General features: G+C 40.7%; 1 protein-coding gene across 1 annotated transcript; it reads left to right on the top strand.

Annotated features, from left to right (window-relative positions):
• Positions 1–784: 784 nt before the first annotated feature.
• Positions 785–27,602, top strand: gnas (GNAS complex locus). Its single transcript, XM_041055330.1, has 12 exons — positions 785–1,929; positions 6,773–6,845; positions 12,847–12,901; positions 13,121–13,240; positions 18,556–18,653; positions 21,754–21,808; positions 22,278–22,351; positions 22,758–22,816; positions 22,926–23,046; positions 23,659–23,789; positions 24,581–24,648; positions 24,993–27,602. Exons 1-12 carry the CDS (start codon positions 1,791–1,793, stop codon positions 25,137–25,139), a joined length of 1,140 nt encoding a protein of 379 aa, XP_040911264.1. The 5' UTR covers positions 785–1,790; the 3' UTR covers positions 25,140–27,602.

Genomic DNA, 27,602 nt, shown 5'->3' with positions numbered 1-27,602 from the left:
GCCCGGGCCACGTGACGAGGCGAAGCGGCCTCTGCTCTCCTCCTCTCTCGGTCCTTCCTTCCCAGGGTTCAATGAGCGCTGCGTAGCCCCACCCCGTCTCTCTTCAGCGCTGTCTATCTCCTCAATGTAAGCTACTATTCTCGGAGAGAGAGACAGAGAGAGAGAGAGAAAATAATAACCTCCAAGAATTGGTTATTCCTGTCTTTCACCTTCCACAACCAGCGGCCAGGAGGGGAGCGGCCTTCGCGGTGGGAATGTGCTGCCACAACAACCCCGTGTCCTATTTTTTGTGAATGTAAATGCACATGTAGTCTCACGCCTGTAGCCTATTTACCCACCTCGGATTGAAGAGAAATATATATATATATTTATAAATGTATATGTGTATGTCTGCACGAGAGTGTGTGCTCATACATAGGCCGTGTGTAGGCTATACAAACTGAGCCTGACAGCGGGTGTTGCTGTTTCACCTGCAAGAAACGTGGATACGTTTCGAGGGATTTTCACATCTTGGTCACGTTTTCCTTTCTTTTCTTTCCCCCACCTTTTTTTAATGATCTTTTTTTTTCTTGAAGGGATTCATCGGAGCCGAGTAGGGAAGGATTTATTTTTTTTTTTTAAGTCTGTCGGTGCGCAGTTTTGGAGGCTCGGTGGTGATGTGAGGGGCTGATAACACATTTCAGCAACAAAAGAGAGGGGCAGAGAGAGAGAGAGAGAGAGTGAGTGAGTGAGTGAGTGAGAGAGAGAGAGAGAGAGAGAGAGAGAGAGAGAGAGAGAGAGAGAGAGAGAGAGAAGGCCCTTTGGAGGAGAAAACACAGCAAGGAACAGCCATCACAAATAAGGAGGACAAATCGGGGGATATTGGATCGTTTCGAAGTTGGAAGTGGTGGGGGAACCAGCCGAAAAGACGACCGCAGTGAGTCCGGAGCTGTTTAGGGCTGGTTTGATGCAGAGCATGAAAAGGAGCCGGATGGCGACGGAAGCAGTGAGAATATCTCACATGTAGCTCGCCTGGGTGTAAATATTATTTTCCTTCCTCCTGTCCTGCAGGGCCCCCCCCCTCCTCCTCCTCCTCCTCCCCGACGAAGACAGCCGTCGGGGAGTCAGAGAAACAGATAGAGAGCATAAGTGTACACCTATGGAAACGTTTATCATGAAAGGAGACGTGGAAACGAGCCGCGGCACAGCACGGGCGAGCTTTTCGGACACGCCGAGTTCGGCTTCTTGTCACGGGCAGCAGTGAGACGCAAGACCCGGGCTTTTTGGAGATGCAAATTAGGCTGTTTATTCTGCCTCCGTTCGAGGTGAAGCCCCGATTTTTGGTATCGTAACGGACATTGTGGATTACAGTATTTGTGGTTACACGGTCGACGGGGGGAGAGAGAGAGAGTGGGGGGAAACTAAACAAAAACTATACTGCATGTGAAGGAGGAAAAAAAAAAAAGAGCCCGAGCAGGATTCAGCAAACTGAGAAGGCGGCCTCGGTGTCGTCAGCAACAGTATCCTGCCCTTTCTCTGACAGCAAAATACGCGTTATGGACACATAATTTCTCCAGTGCTGCACCACGGACAGTTTTTGGAGCAGGCCAGGGACGCTAAACGGTGTAAATGTGGGTGACATTGCTGCCAAAATCTACGGGTCAAACGAGGGATCTAGACTAGTTTGGTTTATTTATTTATTTTTCTTTCTACATACCCCCACCACCACCTCCACTTCTTCTTGTTCTTCTTCCACCTCCTCCTCCTCCTCCCCTGGACCCCCTTTTTTTTTTCTTTTTTCTTGCGGGAAGATGGGTTGTTTGGGCAACAGTAAGACCGAAGACCAGAGAAATGAGGAGAAGGCACAGAGAGAAGCAAACAAAAAGATAGAGAAGCAGCTCCAAAAAGACAAACAGATATACAGAGCGACACACAGACTACTACTTTTAGGTGAGTTGTATGTTTTGTGTTATTTATTTTTGATTTTTTTTGGGGGGGGGGGTTAATTTCTGCCTCCTCTGCTTGCTGCTAGCTTTCACAGACAAGGCCTCAGTCTGCACAGTTGAGGCTCTGCTTCCTCCCTGCATAACCTTCTGGGATGTTGTTTTGGGAAACATTGTCAACAGTGTGATTTTTTTGCCATTGCATAAGGCTAAAAATGCAGCACTGTGCTGGGTTTTCAGCATGGTGCTTTTCAGGATGAAAACCCACCACTACCAACACCAAAACACACTGTAGCAGAGTCCATAGGTTGATTTCAGAGTGTGCAGTGATGTAGAGGTAAATATATAAGGTGGGTAAACTGCTGTCAGGGGGTCATCATAGAATAAACAACCACATACATCAATAAAAACCGGTTTTGGGCTCGGTTATAGTTCATGTGTGCATACTTTTTAATAGAACATAGCCCTTTTTGAGCCACATCGGTTTGGGACCACATAGCATGGTGTTCAGTACTCACTTTAGTCCTAAGCACGCATGTAGGCCCGAAAAGTTGGCTGTATTAACACTAGTGTTACATTACATGTCAGTTTGTGGGTGTGTAGCTCAAACAGTGCCTTTAGATAGTGTGACTGTAAGGAAAAACACTCTGAAACCTGCTTAATGAAGACATGAACATGTGTGAGACTCAACATGTGGCTGTGTGTGTGTGTGTCAAAGAGTGAACTGGAGGTGGGCTGGGTCTCTACATTACATAAGAGACAAATAAGAGTGTCTAACTTTCCCTGCCGTGCTCTCTTATGTACCCTCCTCGTATGTCCATTCGCAGGCTTATCACTTCTAAGAAGTCGTAGTGTTCTTTGTAAAAATCATAATATTTGATTACAGAAATGCCAGTGAGGGTGTGTATTGTATGACACGGCAGTATTTATGTTTGGGAGGAAGTTGTGGTGACTTTAGGAAAGAAGAAGGACAGGATCCACATTAAAACCTAAACAAAGATGTCTGCCATAAAGTTAGCTGCCTTTCAATAATGTAATCTACCAGTTTCACTTTATCACACATTTGTGGGCCTGTGCATATTTTGGACGATAAGGTTGAACGGTGAACAAAGCCAAATGAAATATAAAAGGGTCACTCTCAATGCAAACCTGTAAAGTATGCAAGGCCTTGTGCTTGGTTTGTATCTATGTTGGGAAAAGATGGTATCTGAAATAGTACAATCCACATTTTTACCGTAAAGAATCTAACAGTGAAAGTTGCAGCAAGGAACCAAAACGTGATACATTGTCTGACATTTGCTGTATCAGTCCATGTGTCATGTGTAGGTGACACACACATCTTGTCCATCTATTCGCAGATCACAACTTTTAGCATGTTTTTTTTTTTTACCAAGTTGTTGCTCAGTGAATTATGTTGTTCAGTATAATTGTAACATGCAAGTAGAACCATGCAGGTCACTGGATTAAAGACAGATCATTGGATTAAATAGATCACATCATCAAAGTCTTTTTGGGTTTGTGGCCCATGTTACACTGACTACACTGAGTGTGTTATAAATCCATTTTTGACAAAACACTTTTACACATTAGAACCCCTATGTTGATGGTTTAATAACCTTTAGACAACATTATTTGACCCGAAATGGATAAATTATGAATATAAAAAGAAAAATAATAAACTGCCTTCACTTTATGGGCCTCCACCAAGGATGAGGATAAGTAGGAGATCCTACAAACTCCTCCGACTTCCTATAACACTTATCCAATAAGTCACATTTTTATTTTTAGTCTAGCCATGTTTGCTAATTTTGTGACTTGTAAAACGTATCAACCAGATTTATCAAAAACAGGCACGACAGTAATCTGAGGAGCTTTAATTTCCATATTGGTTGTGTTGTCTCTTGTCCTACATTTGTGTCTGTTTGTGTCTGGCATGAAAAAAACTAAGCATGTTTTTTTTCATCAAAAAGTTTATTTATCTTTGGGGTTTTTTGTTGTTTTTTTTTACCTAATCTGACCAAAGATTTAAATGTTTTATTGACATTCAGCAAGTGAAGTGAACTTGATGGTTAAGTATTTGAGTTTACAGTCCAATTCTAATGCAGTATCACCACAGTATTTGCAAATCAAAGAGGCAATCCTGTGTACACAAAGCTCTGCAAATGTTTGTTGTATGGTAATGTCCTACTACAGTTATCTGTTATTTAAATGCAGTAAATGTTAAATTGCTAGTGTTGAATCTTGCCCCAGAGATCATTCACATTTGACTTGATCAGAGCTCGTGACTTGTCCCTGACTGTTCATTGACATATTGCACAGTTTACATCTGTGTTTTCATTTTGTCCTTGTATTTCCATGTCTCAGGGACAGAGTAGATGAATTTACCACTGATGTTATCAGGACATTTGTCATTAAAGTTACTGATGCCACCAAGTTTTCCACCATAACTTCTCCAAGGGAAGAAACAACAACTTTCCTGATTAAACTCAAGCTTCCCTTGAAAATACTGGTAGATTATAGTCATATAATCTTATAATCATATAATCTAATAGTCATCTCCAATTTAAATTACCTCTGTAGCTGTTCTGATGTCACCTGATGACAGTTACATACACTTTTGCTATTCCTATTCTGTGTTGTAAAAGTCTCTCAAATTGAGTTCAGGTTATTTTATTATAAGGTTATTTCAGAAATAAAACACATTTTTGTATTATAGTTACTTTGGAGATGCAACAGTTTTTAAAAGTCTGTCTGTGTGGTTTTAAAATGTTAAAGTTTCTGTAGCAGACAGACTGAGGGAATATTTCCTGTTGAACGTGCCACCAATGGCCAGGATCCCCATTAAGCATTTCAAATTTCGCAAATGCAGTGCTGTTTAACAAACAGCTCCTCCAGAGCGCTTCATAAACAAAACACAGTATTTAAAAAGGCACAAGGTATAAATTAAATATCTTTGAAAAAGAATTTTAGAATAAGACTAAGAAACTGACTCTGCTTTGAAATACTGAACTGTTCTTAATTCTTTGTATTATGGATACGGTTCTGCTGGTACTCATAAGGATTCAGGTTCAATGCCCCACTTGATGGAGTTTGTTTTCAAACATGCAGCCAAAAATGGTTTCTAGCACAGAAGAAGGACAACCCCCCAAATCACCACTACACTATTCCACTTTACTATTTAATGGCATTATTTTTCACGATGTTATGGCGTTTCTGCTTCATCAGACAATGTAGTTTGGGAAGAAACAGGGAGATGGGAGAGAAATGGGAGAGCTGACTTTGTTACATGAGGTCATCAGTCAGATTTGAGAGCATGATGTTATGGGTTCATGGTATGTTCTGTAGTTTGCTGAGCCACCAAAATGCCCAAGTCCCAGACTCTTTTGTGGCCTGTCTGATAATGTGCCTGACTACCACAAATGCGTCTCATGGGTGGGAAATGCTCGCTAAAGCCTCCAAATATAAAACTTCCAGTCAGTTTAACCACTTAATAGCGGGATTGTCGTTAGGTAAGTGTTGTTGTTTTTAATTAGATCAAATTGTCAGGTCTTTATTTTTAAGGCCTAGAGGCAAGAAAAGGTGTCGGACAGTGTGAAAAAGCTTGTAAAATTTGTAAATGTTGAACTTTAAGTTGCTCACTCGTGCAGTTGTACATTCTGCCGGCTTGACATTACAGAACAAAAGCTGTGAGTTTCATTCTTACAGTAGATTCACACAAGTCATCCAGTGACATGCTGGCTAGCAGTGCTACATGCTACCACTTTCTCTGAATGCCTTTTACTGTTTCATGGCAGCCAAATAAATGGAAGCGTATTCACTAAACATGATTGTTGGTGATCAAAAATATACTATACAGACCACAAGGATCATAAACTGTGATTGCATGTTCTTCTCACTTGTGTTTATACCCTGTGATCATAATTTCTCCACAGGACATAAAAGCATATGATGAGCCTCTGAACTAGTTGTTTATTAGAAGGATGCTGTTAGCAGCGGTGCTGGGGTGTGAATTCAGAAATTTGAAAAGAACAGTTTGTAATTCGTTTAGTGATACAAGAGTACACTCGCTAACAAAAAGAGCAGCAAACGAACCTGCAAACTGTGCCTCAAAATCAGTCACATGACATAATTGTCAGTTGCAGGCAACTGTATATTGGTGGTGTCATCGAAGCAGTGGGAAGATTATTAAAAGTATGAATGTCCCGCTGTAACAACCAAAGCTAAATATGAAGCTTTTTGTTGGTGAACCTGTCTTGAATCTGTCTTCTGGCCGGTCTCAAAAGCTAGTTGTCTGTAGTAGTAAAGTGTCTGTGAAACGCTTCTGTGATTAACACTGTAGTGTCTGCTTTTAGAGAGAAAGGTTTAAACTTGATTTTCATGGAAAAGTCTGCAGGTAGTCATGATCACGTCTAAAAATATAATCTTGTGATTGTAATCACAGTATCTAGTGGAATAATCTAGTGTATTATTTCAGCCATGACATGCAGCAGCTCTGTCCTTGCCTCTAAGCACAGTTTTCTCTTTAAAAAACAAAAAAAAAGTCAGTTGTGTAGGAAATTTGTTGTTTGTCTATTGAAAGTTTCCCACAGAATATGGTAAATTACAGACAAGACAGGTTAAGCACTTCCAAATTGAAAACCTTTTAGTCGGGCACAGTACTTACATCCAAATACAGGAAATGGAACTACTGTACACATACTGTGAAGTGGTATTTCAGACAAATGTGTATGATCTATGTCCCCAACAATGTGTGTATACATGTGTGCGGTCTTGTTTCACATGTTAACACATCCATATTTTCTTCTCTCTCTCTCTCTCTCTCTCTCTCTCTCTCTCTCTCTCTCTCGCAGGAGCTGGAGAGTCAGGAAAGAGCACCATAGTGAAACAGATGAGGATCCTACATGTCAACGGCTTCAATGCAGAGTAAGTATGATATGAGTAAAGGCTCAGAAGTAGCTGAGCATGAACACATATCAAAAATAGGGTTTAGGCCGGATCTGCTGAAAGCACCAGCTGATGCCAGTGTCCAGGCTGAATCTGTACCTCCACCACCAGTAATGGTGTGGGGTTTTTTTGGTTATTGTTTTTTGTTTTAATTAATTTTTTTATTTTAATTATGCTTAAGTTCACTGTAAGGGCAGTCACTTAAACATTATATTGATATAGACATAAATCCTCTATTTATCTGCAAGACTGATGTGTTTAAGAAAAAAACATCTAAACGTATCTAAATGTCTTTTGGCATTTTAATCAGTCAGCTTTATGTTTTGTGTATTCACCAGTAAATAATGACCACCTGAATGCAAATACCTGGTTAACACGTTATGGTTACGTGATATTTCCCAACTCTGAGTTAACAAGAATTGGCTGTGTGCGATGTTAAACAATTAGCCAGCATGCAGCAGATTGCGTGATGCTGACAATAGGACTGCTTGCCTGAAATTAAACAGCCCGGGACTTAATAGGAGCCAGCTCTTAAATTGGGGTGCTGTCTTTAAAGGCTACTTTTTGGATCAAACAATGCTAGTCAGCCAATACAGTATGAATCTAGTCTACAGTAATTTGACGAAGTGTGTTCTCACTAGAAAAACCTTTATTTTTGTCAGATAACCAGTGTTTTTGTTTTTAAAAGATAGAGGAAGATGGTAGAAGAGGTAACTTAGTCAGACTGTAGTGCAGAAATGGATGGTAAAAGAGGCAAAGCCAAGCCTGGAGCAGTGAGGTTATACATTCAATACAAGTCGATATTGCCAGGTGGAGACGATGGATGCTTGATTGTTTTGACGAAAAGTGTGTATTTAATGAGGCTGTGCTTTTAGCTGGTATGACTGAGTCTAGTAGTTCAAATATTAGTACAGTTTTACAACATTTAGCTCCTTCCAGTCTTCCAATAAGCGTATCGTGTCTGAACATTTCAGAAAAATCAGTGTAACAAACCCTCTGTGCAAAAATACATTGTGTCACGGAGGCCAAGCAGGAAGTGTGGTGGAGCTAAGCCTTCTGTAATGCTTCCATGTGTTTGTCTAAACTTTCTGGGCTATATTGTTCCAACACCAGTTTGTTGACCCAAACACAGTAAAACTAGCATCTGGAATTATTTTATTTTATTTTTTTTGTCCCATGTCAAGACACATAGTTTCTGCACCTCAGTGTCTGAAGTAGACATCACATCGCTTTTACTTAATTGATTTGTCTGGTTTTGGTATTCTTTCATTTTCAGTTCTTCAATTTAGTCTCTAGACACACAAACTCTCAAGTATTTCTTTCAAAAGATCACAATTCTTCCGCTCTCTTTTTCTTGCTTTTTGGTTTCCAGATGGCATACTTGATTTGTGCTTGTGCCAATGGGAAAAAAATGGAAAGTTCCCTCTGTGTGTTTGTTTCTGTATGTCAGTGACTTGGCGTGTAGTGTTGTGGTGGTTGTGATGAGGATGGAAGCATCTTTGCAAGGTTAGAAGAGAAAATCAGCACCTAAGGCAGACAAGAGCGTATGACCCAGCGCGTGACTCGACAACACTGAACTGTGTGTGTGTGTGTGTGTGTGTGTGTGTGTATGTGTGTGTCTGTGTGTGTGTGTGTGTGTGTTTGTGAGAGAGAGAGAGAGCAAGAATATATGTGTGTGTGTACGGGTGGGTGGATGTCTTCATTAACAAGACACAGAAACACATACAGCTTCATCACTCCCAGTCCGATCTGTGACATTGCTCAGATTATCTGGTTGTTCTTTTTTTTTTTGGTTTATCAAGCCACGCACTGTTTTTTTGTTTCCTTATGTGTAGTAAAACTCAATATATATCCATATATGTTGCTCCATATGTATGTGCTTAACTGTAAGTGTGAGCTCAGACCTCATCTTTCAAGTGCCTAACAGTGGATCACCTTTGTTTTTGAAGATCTGTTAAAACCAAAACAACAGTCTTACAGGCGAGTTGCTTGTGCGTTTCCACATGACAAGCATAGTAATATGTTTTAATGAGCCTGGATCCTGAGGCAGGACATAAATTTACTGATTTGGGACTGAAAGAGTTCAGTGAGGCCCGTGATAAAAGATTTTGTGTGAATGGATTGAGTGTTGTGGTAACCTAAAGGTCAGAGTAGTTGGCTTGTGACCGGAAGACTGCTGGTTCCAATTGCTGGCCTGATTTGGAAAAGGAATGAATGACTGACTCAGCTCTCTCTATTCTTTCAACAACTATCACCGAGCTGCCCTTGGGCAAGGCATGCAACTGCTAGCTTCATTACTGGAGCTGTTAAGTAAAAGATTGTCTGTCTGTCTGTCTGTCTGTCTGTCTGTCAATGAGCCATCCCCTCTCACATGTTGATGTTTAACTCCCTTGTTAATATAGAAATATTGATCGTGCCCACTTTAAATTTTAAGTTTCAAGAGTCTACTTATTTCCTCTCCGACAAGTAATTTGAAGACAGATCTGTCAACCTGACTGACAGAATCTTCTGATCTTCTTTTCACTGTTATTGAATTATATTGACTAAACGATTGATTAGTTAACTGACAAAACAATCAATACATGAATTACTTGTCCTCCATTGCAGCGCCAATGTAGAATTTGTCAACCAGCGATGCTCAAAGATACAGTGCCATATTTTTGTGCATTCATGGGATGTTGTTTTCGGCTGTGCATTTGTTTTCAGCAGCTCAGGCTGTGTTCTTCAATGTAATTAATATAAATTTGATCACTTATCACAAGATTTTAAAGACAGAGTCCACACCATTGACACATTGAATTATGACAAAAATGTTGTTATTGCGATGCTGATTTCAGAACCAGCTCATAAGCTCCCATCATCTTTTTTTTTTTTTTACATTAGCTAATTTTCTGCTTTTATTCACCTTGACGTATCACGAGACGTCAACACTGTAACAGGTTTGTTGTGTCATGTCTTTTTGTCTCCTTCCTCTCTCTCTAACCACCACACACAGGCATGCAGTCACACTCTCAAGACTGGAGAATGCACGCACGCACACGACCATGTGATTTTTAATGACTATCAGGTTGAAAATGTAAACAAGGCCTTTTCAATCTCCCTCCTAACCCAATAAACTCTGTCTTACCCCCCTCTTTTCTCTCTTTCTCTCGCTCTCTCTTGTGTTTCTTGGTGCACAGTGACCTCAGGCTTCTCAGGCTCTGGCACCATTTGTCAATGAGTATTACACAAATTCTATTCAAGTCTGTGTATTTTTTCAGTCCATTACAGGAAATTATTTTAGTGGGAATATTACAACTCACTGTAATTTAATTCAAGCCTTTCTGGTCCAAATTTTGACCAAACGCATTGTAAATTGTGCATTTTACTCCTGTTTTGTCAAAGCCACACTTTCTAGCAGTTAGAATAATACACCTCTTATATTTATATTCATGATATTAATGCATTTTCCAAAGAGCAAATGTTGTGATACATATCTGTGATAGGCCAAAATAGGCCTACAGTAGCACCTTCATTGTTGCCTGTCCTATGAAGGCTTATTTGCCAGAAGTATATTCATTTAGTGTGAGAGTTTGTGTGTATTTTGTGTTTGAGTTGTAGCGTGGCGTCAGAATATATGTTCTCATTTATGGCCTGTTCATGTTCAGTTGTATCTAAATTTAAAATCCTCTTTATTGTTCTTCACCTTTGTTTAAAGAAATCAAGATTTATCCTAATTGATTCATGTAAGCGTGACCTAAAGCCAGAGATATGAAGAAAGTGTGCTGTTTGAGACAGCATTGAACGTTCTGTAGTTATGACTTTCTTTGCCTTTAGGCGGCAGCATGGACATATCTGCATATGCATGTTTAATTTGTTACTGTAATTACTTTCTTTGTGTAAATGAGGCACATAATTAACACATGTATAGCTAGTCTGACGCATAGACTGTATAAAACATGGACGTAGCACCCGTGACGTCACCCATTGGTTTCGGGGAGTCGGTTTTGTGACCAAACCATGGGCATTTGAGCTGCGCCATCTACACTACAACAAGCCATATTGTCACAAAAACCTATCCGAACATTGGCAAACAAACACGGACACTGTCAACCGCCGGAGGTAGCCGGAGGCCTCTGGCTGTAACCGCCTAGCCCAGCCGATGCTTTAGCAAAGAGCTAACTTCCAGTGCCTGTCTATGGGGCTGTCACTCAACATAACCACGCCCTAATTTATGTAAGAATTTTAAGCCTAAATAACACTAAAACGGTTGTGGTACAAAAAAATTCCTCACAGCTGAAACCAGTTCCCCCTTGTCTGACATTTTACACTGCCTGTAAAGTGTCAGTGCGTGTGTTTGTGAGACAGATAGAAACCACTTTCATTCTGGTGCTCGACTTCTAAAAATCTGATGCGTCATGCAGCCATAACCTGGACAATGACCCCTAAATAGATTTTACTTGTTAGGTGAAGTTGTGAAAGAACTGTCCAGCTGTTGTCTTCAATAATCAAATAAATGAGCGTGGAAATCGGACAGCTCTATAGAAGTTGATCAACCAAGCTAAGGCGAGCTGTGGTCTCTCAGTGGTCTGATGCTCTTCTAGATTTTTGCATAGATTTGGACGAGTGCAGCAGTGTCCCGTGTGACAAAAGTAAAACTGGCACAGAACAAAGAGGCCCATCTCGTCCTTTGTCACTGATATAGAACTATTGTAAACACAATGCGGTGTTGTCCTGGCAGGCTCAAGGTGAAAGATAGACTAACTGGTCTTCTGGTTGCCTTTATTAGAAACATTTCTGTCACAGAGAGTCCAAATGTCTTGTACAAACAGCCATCCTTAACAGCAGACAGACATAATTTCTCTGCCACGCGTGTCAATGAATGTCTGTTTACCCTTCCCAGATTAAAAACAAACTCAATGCAGCGCACTGTAGTGTACCTTGTCATGGTAACATGGAACTCCTTCCTAAAACAATACTTGCAAACAATTTTTTTTTGTGTTCAAGAGAAGAGTAGACGTGATAATGTAGGCAGTGGGTCCTTTATGATGGCTGTTTACCTACGGTAGATACAGAACCACTCAGACAGATCTTAGTTTCCCCTGACTTGTCCATTAGATGTCAGTTTGAAAAAATGATGAGTAGAAGTGACAAATTTCATGCACTACAACTGATTTTAACTTGATTTTTATTCCTATCAACACTATACAATCAGTACTAGTTTATTAAGTAGTTAAGTGTGTTTGTGTGTTTTTGTCCAGTCTGTAACTTGTGTGTTGGTGCAGTTGGACTCAAACAAACACAGTTCTTATTCTATATTTACTACATCCAGAACCATGAGGTGTAAACACTTTTGCATGAAAACATCTGCATAGTTGCTAATACTGTGTACAGAGAAAATCACCAGTGCATAAAAGTAATAAATTACACTGCACGGATCAAACACATGCAGTTCATTCATCACTTGGTGTATTACTGAGCATGTGAAAACAGTTGTATAATGTCCTCTGTGGCTCTGGAGAAGCTTTCCAAAGTTTGACAAAGCAACCTTGATGATATCCTCTGGGGCATATTGGCTTAAGCTTGAGACTAAAAAAACTGAACAGAAAGCATGTGTTAATGAACTGTTGGTGTGTAATTCGGCAGCACAAAAGATCTAATGAAATATGCTGTTGACTTCTGTTTTGAAAAATGCAGCATCTAGGATTTTGGAGCTTGACCATCCCTGGTATGGGTCAAACTTGATTTTGGGTTTTTGTTTTTTTTTCTCTTTGAGTTCCATAAGGGGCTTCAAATGAAAAATCTGTATAAAGAACCACTATCATAGGTCTGTCTGTGGCAGGTCTCCAACAAGAACAGTAATATATATTAAAGTCAGTGGATCTCAGTCTTTCTTTGTATTGCTCACTTGTAGTCTGAAGTCACTCTTATGTCTGTATGTTACTGACGTACAGCAATAATACTGAACATAATTGTCACTGAAGCTTTTTGTCTGTTTCAGAGAGAAGAAGCAAAAAATTCAGGACATCAAGAATAATATTAAAGAGGCTATTGAGGTAAGTGGCTGTGTTGGTGTCATGTTTGTTTGTATCAGATGAAAACACTAAAATTGCTTCAGATATTTTAATTAGGCTAAATTGAGCCGCTCAGACCTATGAGCAGATAAAGCAAGCAGTCGTGTTTTTCATTTAATATCAAAAATCTTATTCATTGTCTGTTTGGGAACCACTCTTAAATGAGTGTCTTATGTTTTGGGTTTGTGTGTTTTTTGACAGACCATAGTAACAGCGATGAGCAACCTGACACCCCCAGTGCAGTTGGCGTGCCCTGAGAGCCAGTACCGGATTGAATACGTCCTCAACCTCGTCAACCAGAAGGACTTTGAGTTTCCATCTGTGAGTAGTACAATGTCCGCAAAGCTGCAAACACAAACACACCAGTTACCTTCACACCAGTTTTAAAGGAAAAATGTTTTTACCATCTGGGTCTTATTTTTGAAGTTTTCATTATCACACCTGTTGGCTATAATGACATGCATAGTTAATTGCCTTGGTTTGGATTGGATTGGTTTAACCACCAGTCCGATTATCTCATGGTGCTTGTCCTGTTTGACTGTGGTGCAGAACAGTGGCCGATGTAATACACTGGCAGCGTGTGCAGGGATCCTCAGCTGCGTGTGTTTCAGTAGATGATAGTAGGTAATTGTCCCAATACTCCAGGTGTTAATCCCTTGGCAGAGGTAGCAGACACTGAGGTTTACTAATGACCTGATGGGTAATGTCTGTGCGGGTTTAGTATTCTCGGTGGACCATTCATTCCCATTAACTAATTGTCCGGGGCAAGAGACCAAACCTCAAAGTCTCACTGTTTATCCACAGCCACCTGTGGGGCAATTCACTTTTCAATTCACTCAGCCTGCAGTTCATTTTCTAACAGAGGGAATTCATTTCATTTTAACATCCGGCCACCGTGGTACGTAGTATGTCGTCATAGAGGCATCTGTCCACCTATTTGTCTGTATCACCAAATTACACTACATGATAAATCTTCAATTACACCACCCACAGGTTCCCCTTATAGAGTACATGATTGAATACTGGAGCAACTTGATGCATACATTTACATATTAATTACCAAAAAACGTATTGCCCTGAAAATGCCATACGATACCGTGTTTGAATGTTTAGCACATTTATCACAAACCATATACATGTACATGTAGAAATGTATGGCAACAAATATTTATTCACAATCATTCATGTTTTCACCACAAAAACAAGACTCTTTATGAATAGGTTCATCCAAAATCCACTGAGAATTAGACAATAAGTGGCAGCAAAACACCTGAGACAAACTGCAGTTTACCTGTGAGACTTGCTTGGGGAAAACTAGAGACTGGCAGCTGACCCGTATTGTTTTCACAGTCTATGTATTTTTGTTGTTGCTGTGTGTGTCGGTTTTTGTTTTGTTTTTAAAGAACACTTTGAACTGTGTTTGAACTATATTTGCACATGATGATCATTTTAATTTTAATTTTTTTTTTTGAACTGATGCTCATGCTCTTGATAGGAAATTGATTTTCATATTGGTACAAAATGAATGGAGACAGTGATCTCCTGAAATGTCACATATTTGTAAGTCTGAAAAACCCTGGTGCTGTACTGAGCAGTAATGTCACATCCAGTGTGTTGTAATTAGTATTAAAGGAGCTAAAGCATTGGTCCTTTAATACTTCAGTGTGCGGTGATCATATTTATAGCATCCATGTGTTATTGGAAGAAGAGTATTCTGGCTGGCCTTCTAATTAATACATTAATTGGCATAACGAGCTCATTAGAGCAACTGCTTGTGTTTAATGTATGATGGTGATTATGGAGGGACATTAAGCAGCTGAAGTGCCTCTTGTTTCTTTCCATACAGTCACAGATGACGACCTTCAGCAAACAGGGTCAGCTGTTCTACCAAACTAGCAGCCACACATCAACCCTGCTGAAGTGTCCTTGAGCAAGACACTTGTTGCTTACCAGCGCAAGTGGCTTTGTTTTTAAGCTGATGCTGCACTGTGACCTCCTTAAGGGGATTGATAGTGTCAGATCTCATATTTGAGAACTGGGCTTTGCGTGGTCGGCCAGTTTGATGGGTTCATTGCTGTAAAGTGACAGTTACTGTAGAGAGACGAAAAGGAGGCTTTAAGAAAGAGAGAGGAAGCAAGGAGGGGAGAGGAGGATAGAGGAAGCATTACAACAAGTTTTTTATTTTTTCCTTAAAGCGCATGACTGATTATTAAAAGAGTTCTCTGTTTGTAAACACATGATAAGTTTGCTGACATGGAGAACTGCGAACTGAGAATTTTATTTAAGCAGAGATACCAAACATTTGCTGTTTCCAGCTTCGTAAATATGAGAATTTGATGTTGCTCTTTGTCACACATGATAGTAAAGAAAACATTTCAAGACGTCACTTGTGGGAAATTATAACTTATTTATTTATCACTGTTTTCTGATAATCTATAGACAAGCTATAAATCAAAAAATAATCAGAATATTATTCAATAAGGAAAATAATATTTAGTTGCTGCTTTACTAGGATTCGAGCTTTTAATGTGGAATAAATGTACATCTCTTCACCGCAAAAGAAGTAAAAGGCAGGAAAATTAGATTTTTATAACCTGACTTTTCACATAAATGGAGCATTTTGAATAATCAGTTAATTGTAGAGATACAGAAATGCAGGGACTTGAATGTGGCAACTCTATACTCTACAATCCAACAATCACACAGGATTCGCACAGTTCAGAAGTTTAACCATATTAGCTAAACCTCTTATTTAGAAATGAAGGTAGAGGGCAGCACATGTATGTTTGAGTCAGGAGGCCATCTTCAATACATACACTGATTTATTCATTTATTTACGTGTTGGCACTAAGCTCACGCTGTTACTCTGAGTGATTTATATGGAGTGAGCAACTTAATCGCAACCAAATTACTCAGTGACACCTCATTAAGACAAATCAGCTGTTACAGGAATCAAATCTGTGCGTTTTCACATGCGAGATGCTAAATCACCCTGCTGACCCAGGAATTCCACTCACGCTGAGCTGTTGGGAAGCAATTATTTGTTTACGGTTGCTGTTTGGCTTTACTTGTTTGGTTGGTTGACTTGTTTATGACCAGCGCAACATAGTTTCCAAGTTATAAAACAGGATGGCGAAAGTGTGTTCTGGTTTGCCTGGGGATCTGCCTGACAGACAGAGGGACGGAGCTGATACCGTGATTACCATCTGTCTGTCTGTCCGTGTGGGGGGGATGTGTGTGCGTGCGCCCGTGCGTGTGTGCATGCTTGCGCTCATAGGCCTCAAGGGGCACCTCATCACTTGCAGTGAGGACTGTGACATTGTTGATTTATCTGCTTGTCTTTTATGCTTTACTAAGCACTGGATAGCTTCCTACATAGGATCTCACACACAGCAGATTGATCTGTTTCATTTTAAACTGATATAATTGAAAAAATGTGTGTGTGTGTATATATTTACCTATAAGAGTGAGACAGACGGACGTCCCTTTATTCCCATTCTGGAGGAAGAAAGTAGTCTGTGTTTGGTCTGCATTAGGACAGTTCATGGACACATCAACTACAGAGTTCCCATTAATTAACTTAAACAGCCCTATTCATAGAAGAAACACTGATGAGTCACTGTAATTTTTTTTAACTTCATCTTTACATCAACATACCTGACACTTGGTTTTAAGGCCACAGCTAATGATTATTATTGATAAATCTATCAGTGATTAAAAAAAAAACAATCCTCATTTTAGAAACGAATGTTTTGCCATTTGCTTGATAAATGACCTAAATCTTCAGTTGATTATGAAAACTTGACTAATCAGCACTAATTTCAACACTATCTGGATTTTCTTTATCTGAGATTATTAACTGATCACATCTTCAGTAAAAGTTCGAGGTTTACACACACTGAGCTGTGAACACCTCCCCAAGCACCAGTTAAACACAGTCTGGACAGGATTAGATTGAATGGAGCAGGTCAGATAATATAAATGTCACAAGCACTTTTCAGTGATATTTGTCCTGATAGAATTATGTTATTACAGGTTGTACATCACTGTTGATATTATACTCACTGAACAAAAGAGCCACTGTTTCTCAGTGAACTGACACGTCCTCAGTCATTTTTATTGCTGTTCAGAAGGAGCGTCTATGTTTGATCCACATTACAAATAATCACATTGCAACAAAGTCAGTGTCCATGACTTGTGTAAGGATTCATTGAGCTGAAATTCCAGCGCACACAACGGATGTCTCGATCATCTTAATTTATTGACAGTCGTACATGATTACAAATCTGCGAGCGATGCCTTTCGCCTTGTGGCTTCCTCGGGCTCGCTCATTACATGAGCCGCAACAGGTGTGTGCTCAGCAGCCTGTGGTCAGCTGCAAATCACATGACACACAATTTTATGGCTAAATCTATAATATACTTATCAAATACAATGTACAAGTCATACTAATGCACATCATAGTTAAGGATACAACAGTATCACCATAACAGAAAACAAAAGTCCATGACTTCTGTGTTTTAAGGTTGTTGAGTTATGAGATAATGTCAGTTTAATCTTCGGCTCCTTGATGGAATGCCCCACAAGAAGATGTGATCAGACATGACTTAATATAAGTAGATAATTTCAAATCCGTGTATTTTGGCACCACTATCAGAATCTTTCAAAGGATACCAAGCGCTCGTGTCACCCTGTAGATTTTCCTCAATCCTGCAAAGGGTTGCAGACTGTAAGATGTGTTTTAAAACGCATCCTAAATATATACAAAATATTAAGTACAAGGACTCATTTCATTCCACTTTCATTTCTGTGGAATTTGAATCCTGCGGATTAAGTGTCTCCGTTATTGCGGTTGTGTATTCTAGGGTGCTGTTGGCAGACAGTACTGTATGCGGCGCACAATGTGGCTGTGTGTTGTTAGTAAGTTTTTGTGCGAGGTACCCACCCATGTGTACTGTCCAGATCACTGTGTTTTCAGCAGCTTTGTAACATCCTTGATATGAAATCTACAGAGGACACCTATTGTCCAGTCAGTACAAAGAACACAATACGTGAAGTGGGTAATCCACACTGTGTCCCAGCATGTCAGTGAGTGTGTCTGTAGTGACTGTGTACGGCGAGGTGCATCTCTTTCACCCCACCACTATTTACCTGTACAGACGTATGCAGGCACGGCCCAGGCACAACGTACACTGCATGTGGTGTCAACAAAAACGCTGAGTGCCCTGTGCCCTCAGACACGCACTGTGGACGACAGACATCCCTGGCCTCTTTTCTCACTTCTGTCATAGCTGTCATAGCTGTCATACTTGGTGTAAAATGCACGGTAAATAATAAAGAACACCTCCTGCTCGTAGGAACACTTTCCTTCTTTGTTTCAGCAGATAAAGTGTTAGCTTGCAAGATTAAATCAAGCACATATCACTGCCTGCAATGAGACAGAACTGTGTGTTTTTTTTTTTTTTAATCTTGAACAAGTTTCTGACCAGCGCATGAGGTGTCATCTTAGTGACACCAGTAAACATCCACAGCAGCAAGAATGAACGTTACTCCTCTGTAATTCTCCATCAGTTTTCTCAGACCAGTTTCTGCCTCCTAACAGTAACATGTTTCTGTGTTTCCCTGTCCCTCCTCAGGAGTTTTACGACCATGCGAAGACGCTGTGGCAGGATGAGGGGGTCAGGGCGTGCTACGAGAGATCCAACGAGTACCAGCTAATCGACTGTGCACAATAGTAAGTAACCACCTGCCAGTCCAGCTCCGTGGTGGCATGATGTTTACACTGAGATGCAAATTTATTAGGTACACTTGTACAGTTTAATGCTGCACCAGTCTTACAAAACAAAATGGCTTTATGAGGCTTATAATCAGTTATATTCTTTATCAGTAAACCTTCTTATTGTGTCCTCAATTTGTTTGTCTATATTAATTACAGAAATCATTTAAAATGCTAAACAACGAAGCACAAGGTCAAGTCATCAGCCCAATTCATGTCAACAGCCCAAATCCCAGTTTCCTATCACATAATGCAAAGAAAATAAGATCTGCGTTACCTAAAACTCTACACCAATAAAAAGCTAAACATTTTGGGATTTTTGTTTTGTTGATTTTTGCATTGTTTTTCATCATCATTTTTCAGTTAGAAATCTAACACGTCACGAAATGATTTTTTTTTTTTTCTGTGTGAAGAACTTGAGTCACACTCGAGTTTCCTCCTCTCACAGTCTGCTCAGTGTGGTGTACAGTTTGGAGACAACCACTTTTAGGTTAGCAGAGGAAACCTACAGCCACAATTTGAAGTCTTTGTCTTGTTTTCTTATTGCTTTGTTTATTTCAGTGTCCTGTATCTTTAGCAGTAAACAGTTCATGTACAGTCAAAGATGCTATTTGGCTCTTCAGTAACATCTAGTGGCAGCCATAGGATACCACTACAATCTTTGTGCCCACTAAGTAACTAATTTCAGAGATATTACTTCGGTCTCCATGTGTAACTACCAGACGTTATTTTACACTGGCATACAGAGAAAAGTGATTCACGTAAAGTGGTTCTCTGGTTTCCTCTGTGTATTTTCTTTTCCTTTATTAAGTCAGTACATGCATACCACCGATATTAACAACATCTTTGTTTGTCCTAACACAAAAGTCTTGCTCTATGTTAGTAAGCCACACGTCTAACTTTCTATCAGTAGAAATGTGGTGGAGCGTGGAGCAATCCCAGCAGATAATCTGGACCAACTAGGACCAGTTAAAAACCAGTTGAGGCAACACAGGAGTCACAGGCAGCGATCTTACACATTTGCAAATGTTATGGCTTTATTGATGCACGTGCTCAACATCTTACACTCAAATTGTGTCAAACACAATAGCAAATATGTGCAGCTGACAGTATGTTGCAGTATGTTAATGATACATATGTGTTTTTAAGATTGATTTTGAAGATTTGTTTTAACAGCTCAGAGATAATTACAACTGACAGACTGTTGTCCACTTTACACATTTCCAAAGCAAAAGGTAAAAAGACAGAAAAGAGAAATTGTCGTGAAATACTTTTCATCTAACAGCAGCAGTTTGCAGTGTTTTGGAGCAAACATGGCCAAGGCTGAGTCATCTGCAGATCAGAGGATGTTTAAAGGAGGAGGAGGGGTGGTGTTTGAGAAGGATACCTTCGCTGTTCAGCTGTGGACTACGACCCCGTAGCCCGAGCTGCTTATTATCAGTACATCAGTCTTAGCTAATATTACGTGTATTTAATTTAGCACTTTAGGTTGGTCTTGGTCTCCTTAAAAGTTTACATGAGGAGAAACTCTGCCCCTTATTTCTCCCTCAGGTGGTTGAGATGGTACAGTCCAGTCTCTTGTTCCCTCCCTCTCCTTGCTCACACATCCAGCACCAAACACAAACTCATCCTGCTCTCGCTTTCTTTTTCTCCTCCTCTGTCTTCCCTTTCTCCATCTCCATCTGTCTGTCTGTCTTCTTTCTGGAGCTACTCCAGCCGCACCAGATTGGGAGCTTGATAGACTATTAATAGCGCCTGTGGTTGGGTCTCCATGGTAACCATGCTGGAGGCCAGGGCGCTGGGGAGCTATTTTTGAAATCTGCTCTGTAATGTCAGACAGACACCACTACGCTTTCATTCTGTGTCTCTGTCTCTCTCTCTCACTCTCTCTCCCTCCTTCTGTTTAACGTTCACTCCACGTGCACTCTCGTCTCTGTCTCTGCACGTGCACTTGCTGTGTGCACGTGGGTTTTTCCTCTGACCATCTCGGTTTCCTTCTGTTTCTCCTGGTTTTGCAGGAGTACACAGGTTTTTAGAAAATGAGCCAATTGATCCTCTTTCTGTTGTGAGATGAGAAGTTCACTGCTCATTTCCTTGCTTAATTCACATGCGATGCGATGATGCAAACTAACATGTCAGACTAAATAATCAAACCAGTACTGGGCCACTTTACAAGTTTGTGACTCTAAATGGCTCCAAACAGTAACTCTTTGAAACAGTTACGCCTTCAGGGACCTGGAATTTCATTTGGAAAGATGATGAGATGGTTATTTTGACCAGCTGGACCAATCTGGGATGTTATTAGCACGTTGATTTGGAAATAGAGCTAATGTTGGAGAGTCCACCTTTTTCTGGACATTTTTTTGTTGTTTGTAGCTTTGTTTCTCCCAACCACTGTATAATGTCTTGATTGTGAACCAATCAAGGAGGAGAGCTGAATTTCCTGAAACTTGAAATGAACAGTACGTAAACAAAAGTGAACAGATGTTATACTAGTGTAGACGTTTTTAAAATCTCCTGCCTTTTGTGTTGTGCTGATCACTTCTGTGTATGTTTATTTGCTTCTGGCACATGTGCTGATGCATTTTACATTTTGACATAGTGGACGAGTGCTCTAGTGTTTTCCTTGGCTATTGAAAGAGCAGGGAGGATGCCTCTGCATTGAAGGTCGCCCACTGAGCAAACTATAGTTTCATTTATGCTGGTGTCAATGGAGAGTCTCAATCACACTGTAAAAAATGCTGTCTTAAAGTCCTTTCCAACGTCCCATGCAGAACCTATGGGGGAAAACGGCTGCTGTGTTTCATATGACATCCCAGCTGAGGTGTTTATGTATAACTGAACCTTTTGTTTGACATTTTACTGAAACACACGACACACACATGCATAGTTGTTCAAAGGTGATGCTCAGACTGTTGCTTTTAGTTTTTTTTGTCACCGATTGTTTTGCCTGAGCACATCAGCTAATCTTCAATAATATGAAGCAGCTACGTGATCAGTGATATCGTCCCAATAACAGTTTCTTACTTGTCATTTTTTTCCTCTTCTCTCTCTTCAGCTTTCTAGACAAGATTGACATTGTGAAACAGAGCGACTACACTCCAACAGATCAGGTGGGTGAATTTCTGCCACCACATAGTTAATATAACTTACTTCTCATTATACCTGTTTTTCCCATAGAGGTATTTCAGTATTTCAAAGTTTAATAGTGTACAGGCATGTTTGATAGTGAGAAGGAGCAGAGTTGGAGCTGGACCTTGATCTATGTTGTTTTTTTAAACCTGGAGATGAACAGCTCTGCCTCTTTTTGCTGTTAATAAAGAGGCAATGCAATAACTGTCCAAACCAACTATGAACCTCATGTTGTCTTTGTACTCAAGCTGCCCCGTGCAAGTCTAGAAATGGGAGCAGAAAATAAAAACATCTCGTGTTCCACTTTCTTCAAGTTTTTCACCCTGACCTAGAAAACAAGTCCAGGACACAGAAGTAATTTGCAGAGTGTAATGCTTGTTCCAGATTTTGCAGCGTAAGCATTCAAAATCCTGTAGAGCATCTTTATGATCTTAACAACCTTTTCACCAGGATTTGCTGCGGTGCAGAGTACTGACTTCTGGGATCTTTGAGACAAGATTCCAAGTGGACAAAGTTAATTTCCAGTAAGTAAAAACATAGAAAGGAAAGTGAAATACTAGAGTATATGACTCAGACTGACTCATTGCTTTAGTACTAAACGTGTTATGACAGTGAGTATAAACAAATGGGCCAGCTCTGAGAATCTAAGGCAGAGGTGTCAAACCTGTTCCACAAAGGGCCATGTGGCTGCAGGTTTTTGTTCCAACCAAGCAGCAGCACACCAGACTTGACTCATTTAATCAACTGATCTCAGTCTTCAGACAGTTGATTGGTCAAACTGTGTGTTCTTGATTGGTTGGAACAAAAACCTGCAGCCACACGGCCCTTTGTGGAACAGGTCTGACACCTATGATCTAAGGTGTGCAGTTTCTCCTCACGATGGCGGTATTTCACCCGTTAACACTAACGTCTCGTGTTTGATTTACACAGTATGTTCGATGTTGGGGGTCAAAGAGACGAACGCCGGAAATGGATCCAGTGTTTTAACGGTAACTGCTGTTGCTTTCTGCTTCCCCTCACTTGACCCAGCTCATATCTTTGTCCCTCAACGTGGCTGAATTTTCTCTGTATCTCTTTCCCGCTCCCGTCTCCCGTCAGATGTAACGGCCATCATCTTCGTGGTAGCCAGTAGCAGTTACAACATGGTGATCAGAGAGGACAATCAGACCAACCGATTACAGGAGGCACTCAACCTTTTCAAGAACATCTGGAACAACAGGTGAGGAGAGGCAGACGCTGTGGGCCTGTTGTTTTCTGTTGCCCTGTAGCAAAGGTGGTGGGAAAACTGTCTCTGCGAAAGTGTGTTTATGTGGACTCTGTTTCAAAACGATAAGGAACTCTGTCTGTGGACATAGAATCAGACAACCTCCTCAGAACATCAATTTAAGGTTTGTTTATTTTTTTTGTTTTTTTGTAACTGCAGACAGATAATGGCTATCGACCAAGCTAAGTGTCAAGGCTGGTAAACTTTTTATGAACTGACCTGCTTTTTCTCTTGAATGATTGCATAACAGAGTGCAGGGGGTTCCCTAGCAACAAACGCAGCATAACACCAATCAAGGATAGATCATGTACTTTATTTACAAGTTCCAAGGGCGTGTAAGCAAATAAAAGTTGCAGAATGGTGGAAAATTACCAAGATATTTGGCAGGGTATCTCACATCACAGCAAGCAAGGTGGTCATTTAGTTGAATGCCTTCGTCCTTATACTGAATCTAGACAGACAACGTTTACTTTAAAGATTTTTTTTTTTCCAGTTAAGAGTCCATGCAGACACACAGTTCGTTGGCTCTGTGTTTGATCTTAATTCTGAGTGTTTTGTTCTCTTCAGGTGGCTGCGGACCATTTCTGTCATCTTGTTCCTAAATAAACAGGACCTGCTAGCAGAGAAGGTGCTGGCAGGAAAGTCCAAAATCGAGGAATACTTTCCTGAATTTGCTCGCTACACCACACCTGATGACGGTAAGCAGTCGTACAACAGTTTGATCCACTTTTACCCACAGACAGTTTTGACCTCACACAGCTGTTTATTTAGACAGGAACATGCGAATGTTACTGAGGAGTTCGCCCTTAATTCTCGGTAACTCTGTCCATGTTAGTAGCTGTACAAATGCAGCTGCTTCTTTTTCCACTTGTAAAGATCTCCTTTCGAAACAGTTTATTTCAGGAAATAATCTAATCATTGTTTGTAAAGTAGGATGACCAGGGACCCCAAACTGCCTCAAACAGTACCAACTAGTGACTCGTCTCTGAAAAATACCAAGATGTCCCAGTTTTCCACCACCTGTGCCAAATATGTCCCATTTTTACATTAAAAAAAATAATAAAAAGGTTCCTGAGTCAGTTTAAACTTCCTTGTGCTTTCACAGGGACACATTAAGTAATACAGTGATATATCTGCTTTTAGTGTAATGTTTTTTTTCCCACTTTGAGGCCTTTATGAAAACAGCTGTGCACAACTCGTCCGGTCATCCCTCCAAAAAACTTCATCTTTGAGGGACAGTGCATTTAGTGTCACTGACCACAAGAGGTCATCCTTGATACACACCTGTGAGGTCATTCTGTTTACACACACTTGACCACAGCAACTGGAAAAATTTGTTTTTCATCACTGTGTATACCCACTAACAAATAAACGCCAAAAAAAAGAAGCCGCCTTTTCATCCTTTTGGTTGTATGATGATTCATGTTAAACAAGACAGAATGCGTGTCCAAAGAAATCTGGTCTTATTAGTCTTGCTCTCCTCTCTCAGCAACACCGGAGCCTGGAGAAGATCCACGTGTTACGAGGGCAAAGTACTTCATAAGAGATGAATTCCTGGTAAGTGCATAGGCATGCTTTTGTGCTTCATGTAAATCTAAAGGGTAAGTCTTGAAATAGTCTCCACTGTTCTTATTATCAGCAAATCCTTTAATAAGACCAACAATGAACTGATCCTACTGACATTTAAATGTATTTGTGAGCTGTTGTTAGAAATGTGTCCCTCAGTAGGAATAAATGCATTTACAGCTTAGAGCCAACAAGTGTTGAGAGACTTACTAACACATTGTTGGTTTGGGTCTTGGACCATGGGATTTGTGGACAATTGACAAAAACATAGAATATTTTAATGAGCTACACATGGACACAACAGTTTTTCACCTTTTTCCTTTCTCCATCCGCAGAGGATCAGCACAGCAAGCGGGGACGGGAGGCACTACTGTTACCCACACTTCACCTGCGCCGTCGACACAGAAAACATCCGCCGCGTCTTCAACGACTGTCGAGACATCATTCAGCGGATGCACCTGCGGCAGTACGAGCTGTTGTGATGGGAGAGGAAAAGGGGTTCGGCCAAAAAACGCAAGAACAGATCGGACTATGAGAAACCCTGAACCCTGAGTCTCTGAACTCCCCTCTTCCACAGAAGCGTGTGAGCTCTTATGAAGGAATGGGGGCCAAAACACACACACACACACAAACAAACAAACAAACAAACACACACACACACATATACATTCTGACAGTAAACACACCCTGAACCGAGAACTTCCCCTGATGCAAACTCCTGCTGTAGACAGAGCTGGTTTTTTTTTTTTTTTTTTTTTTTTAATGGAAGGGTTTGAGGGGTGAACACATGAACAAACTCTGATCTCCACCTTCAGCCATGCTCCCAGCTCCTCATCTCTCGACATCATGCATCATCCCAGTTAACTTCAACTTTCCAAAAAAAAAAAAACCCTGACTGGCTCAGTCTGGACTGTATTTCCTGCAGTGGGGAGGGTTTTAGCTGCGGTTGAGACTGTAAGATTTCCCTCTTGTTCAGGTCGGGATGAAAACTGAGAGAGCTACTATTTCAGTGCAACTAGGAAAGAGATAAATGATGAATTACTGCAAATAGAAAATAAACATGTCACAACAGATCAGCTGAACACTGTATCTAACAAAAAAACAAAAAACACAAGCACTGTGCTCAGGACTGGACTCAAACCGTGTACACAAATCCTTCCTATCACTTACACACATCCATGAATCCAACCACACAAGATCTGTTTGCACACAGAAACGTATCACATCTGCTTTTTATCGGACTGCGCAACTGCAGTGGCTGCCCCCAAACATACTGATCTGCTGACGAGCAGCAGGCTCGTCGAGCTGCTGGCGGATTTTTCCGGCACAGTGCTTTGAGATTAAACCGACTGAGTGACCGACTGCGCCGCCGAGCCCCGAGGAGCAGCAGCGTTACTGCAGACTACACGGACCATGGGTGTGTGCTGCGACCAGTCAGGCCGCAGGGGGGGTGCAAGGGTTCACAAATACAGGACAGAGCCGACTTCGATGTGAATTTCTCTGATGGAGTCCGGACACGTTTGACAGGGGCGACGACGGTCCCTCAGCCTCTCCACAGAATTGTTTTGCCACCTGACTTTGCCTTGCTGGTAGTGGAGCAAAACACGAGGAGAATATATTGAGTTTGAAACAAAAAGAAACAAAAAAAATTGCCATCTTTTATGGAACTTGACAAACGGAGGGCAAAAAGCATCCTTCTACAGTACAGTACCATATAAGTTAAAGAGAACTCTCATCTTGTCATGATTGACCCTGTTTTACTGTCTCCACAGCTGTTTTTGTCTGTGTAGACTTTTGTGCCATTGTGCCCTGTGCGCTCTCTTTCTTTATCTTTACGCTTTCTGTCTCTGTCATTCTCTCCTTTTTTTTTTCAACCCTGCTCTTTCTGCTCCGAGGGTTTTACTCACTTCTTCATCTTCACATTTCTCCCCCACTCTCTTTTCACTCCCCCTTCCTCCCATCCAACACCTTACCATACGCACTCTTACCTTTCTGGCAGTGCTCTTTTGTTTTTAAGAGAAAATGGAAATATAATAAACCTGGAATATTAAAAAAAAACAAGAAGATAATGACAACAAGCGGGACACTAATTTTTTTTTTACTTATGTGGTCAAACAACCTGCTCGCACCTCCCTCCTGCCATTCCTCCCTCTGTCATTCCTCCTTCCTCCCCGACCTCTTGCTCCTTTGTATGTCTGTCTTTACTTTACTGCTGAACTATTATTCTTGTACAGACTGTAAAATGTATTATTTTGTACAACTTTATTGAAAAAAAAATAACTTTTAGAAGATCCCTGTGCCTTGATCACGACTGTACGTGTGTAATGAGCTAAAGTGGGTGTCATACTGCGCTGTATAGCTTGGCCAATCCCCTCCTAACTCCCTGCCTCCCTCGCCACTTCCTTCTCACTCTTTTTTCTCTCTTTCTTTACACACACCCCCCCCCCCCCCCCCCCCCCCCATCTGTCTCTCTCTCTCTTTCTCCTCTGTCCTCTCTCGCTCTCTCTCCTCGGGGATGGAGGACAACCATTCGTAGCTTTTGTAGTTTTATTTCTCTTTTCCTATCCACCCATTCTTCTTTATGATTTAAATGTCTATTTTTGGATCCATATACCCCAAAAAGATAAATATATGAAATGTATATGGGTTTTAAAAAAAAAGTATTTTATTAGAATCAAATGAACCTTGACAAATTGTACACTTGATAGTGTGCGTATTGCTATAACTTAAATCCTTTCAACTGAAGTTGTGTTCAGGTTTCTTTTGTTTTCTTCCGTTGACATCTGCAAAGGACATTGTGAAGGGTTAAAGAGGAGATGACAAATGCAAAACATTGCTTGTTTCGACACGGATCGTATTCTTTTGCTAAAAAAAAAAAAGGCCACAAAATGAAGAAAAAAAATAAATTTCAGTTTATTTTCTGATGAGGAGGGGAGGGAGAGGGG

This window comes from Toxotes jaculatrix, chromosome 2, assembly GCF_017976425.1.
Source record: "Toxotes jaculatrix isolate fToxJac2 chromosome 2, fToxJac2.pri, whole genome shotgun sequence".
NCBI classification, from domain to species: domain Eukaryota; kingdom Metazoa; phylum Chordata; class Actinopteri; family Toxotidae; genus Toxotes; species Toxotes jaculatrix.
This window is presented reverse-complemented; position numbering and strand designations above follow the sequence as displayed.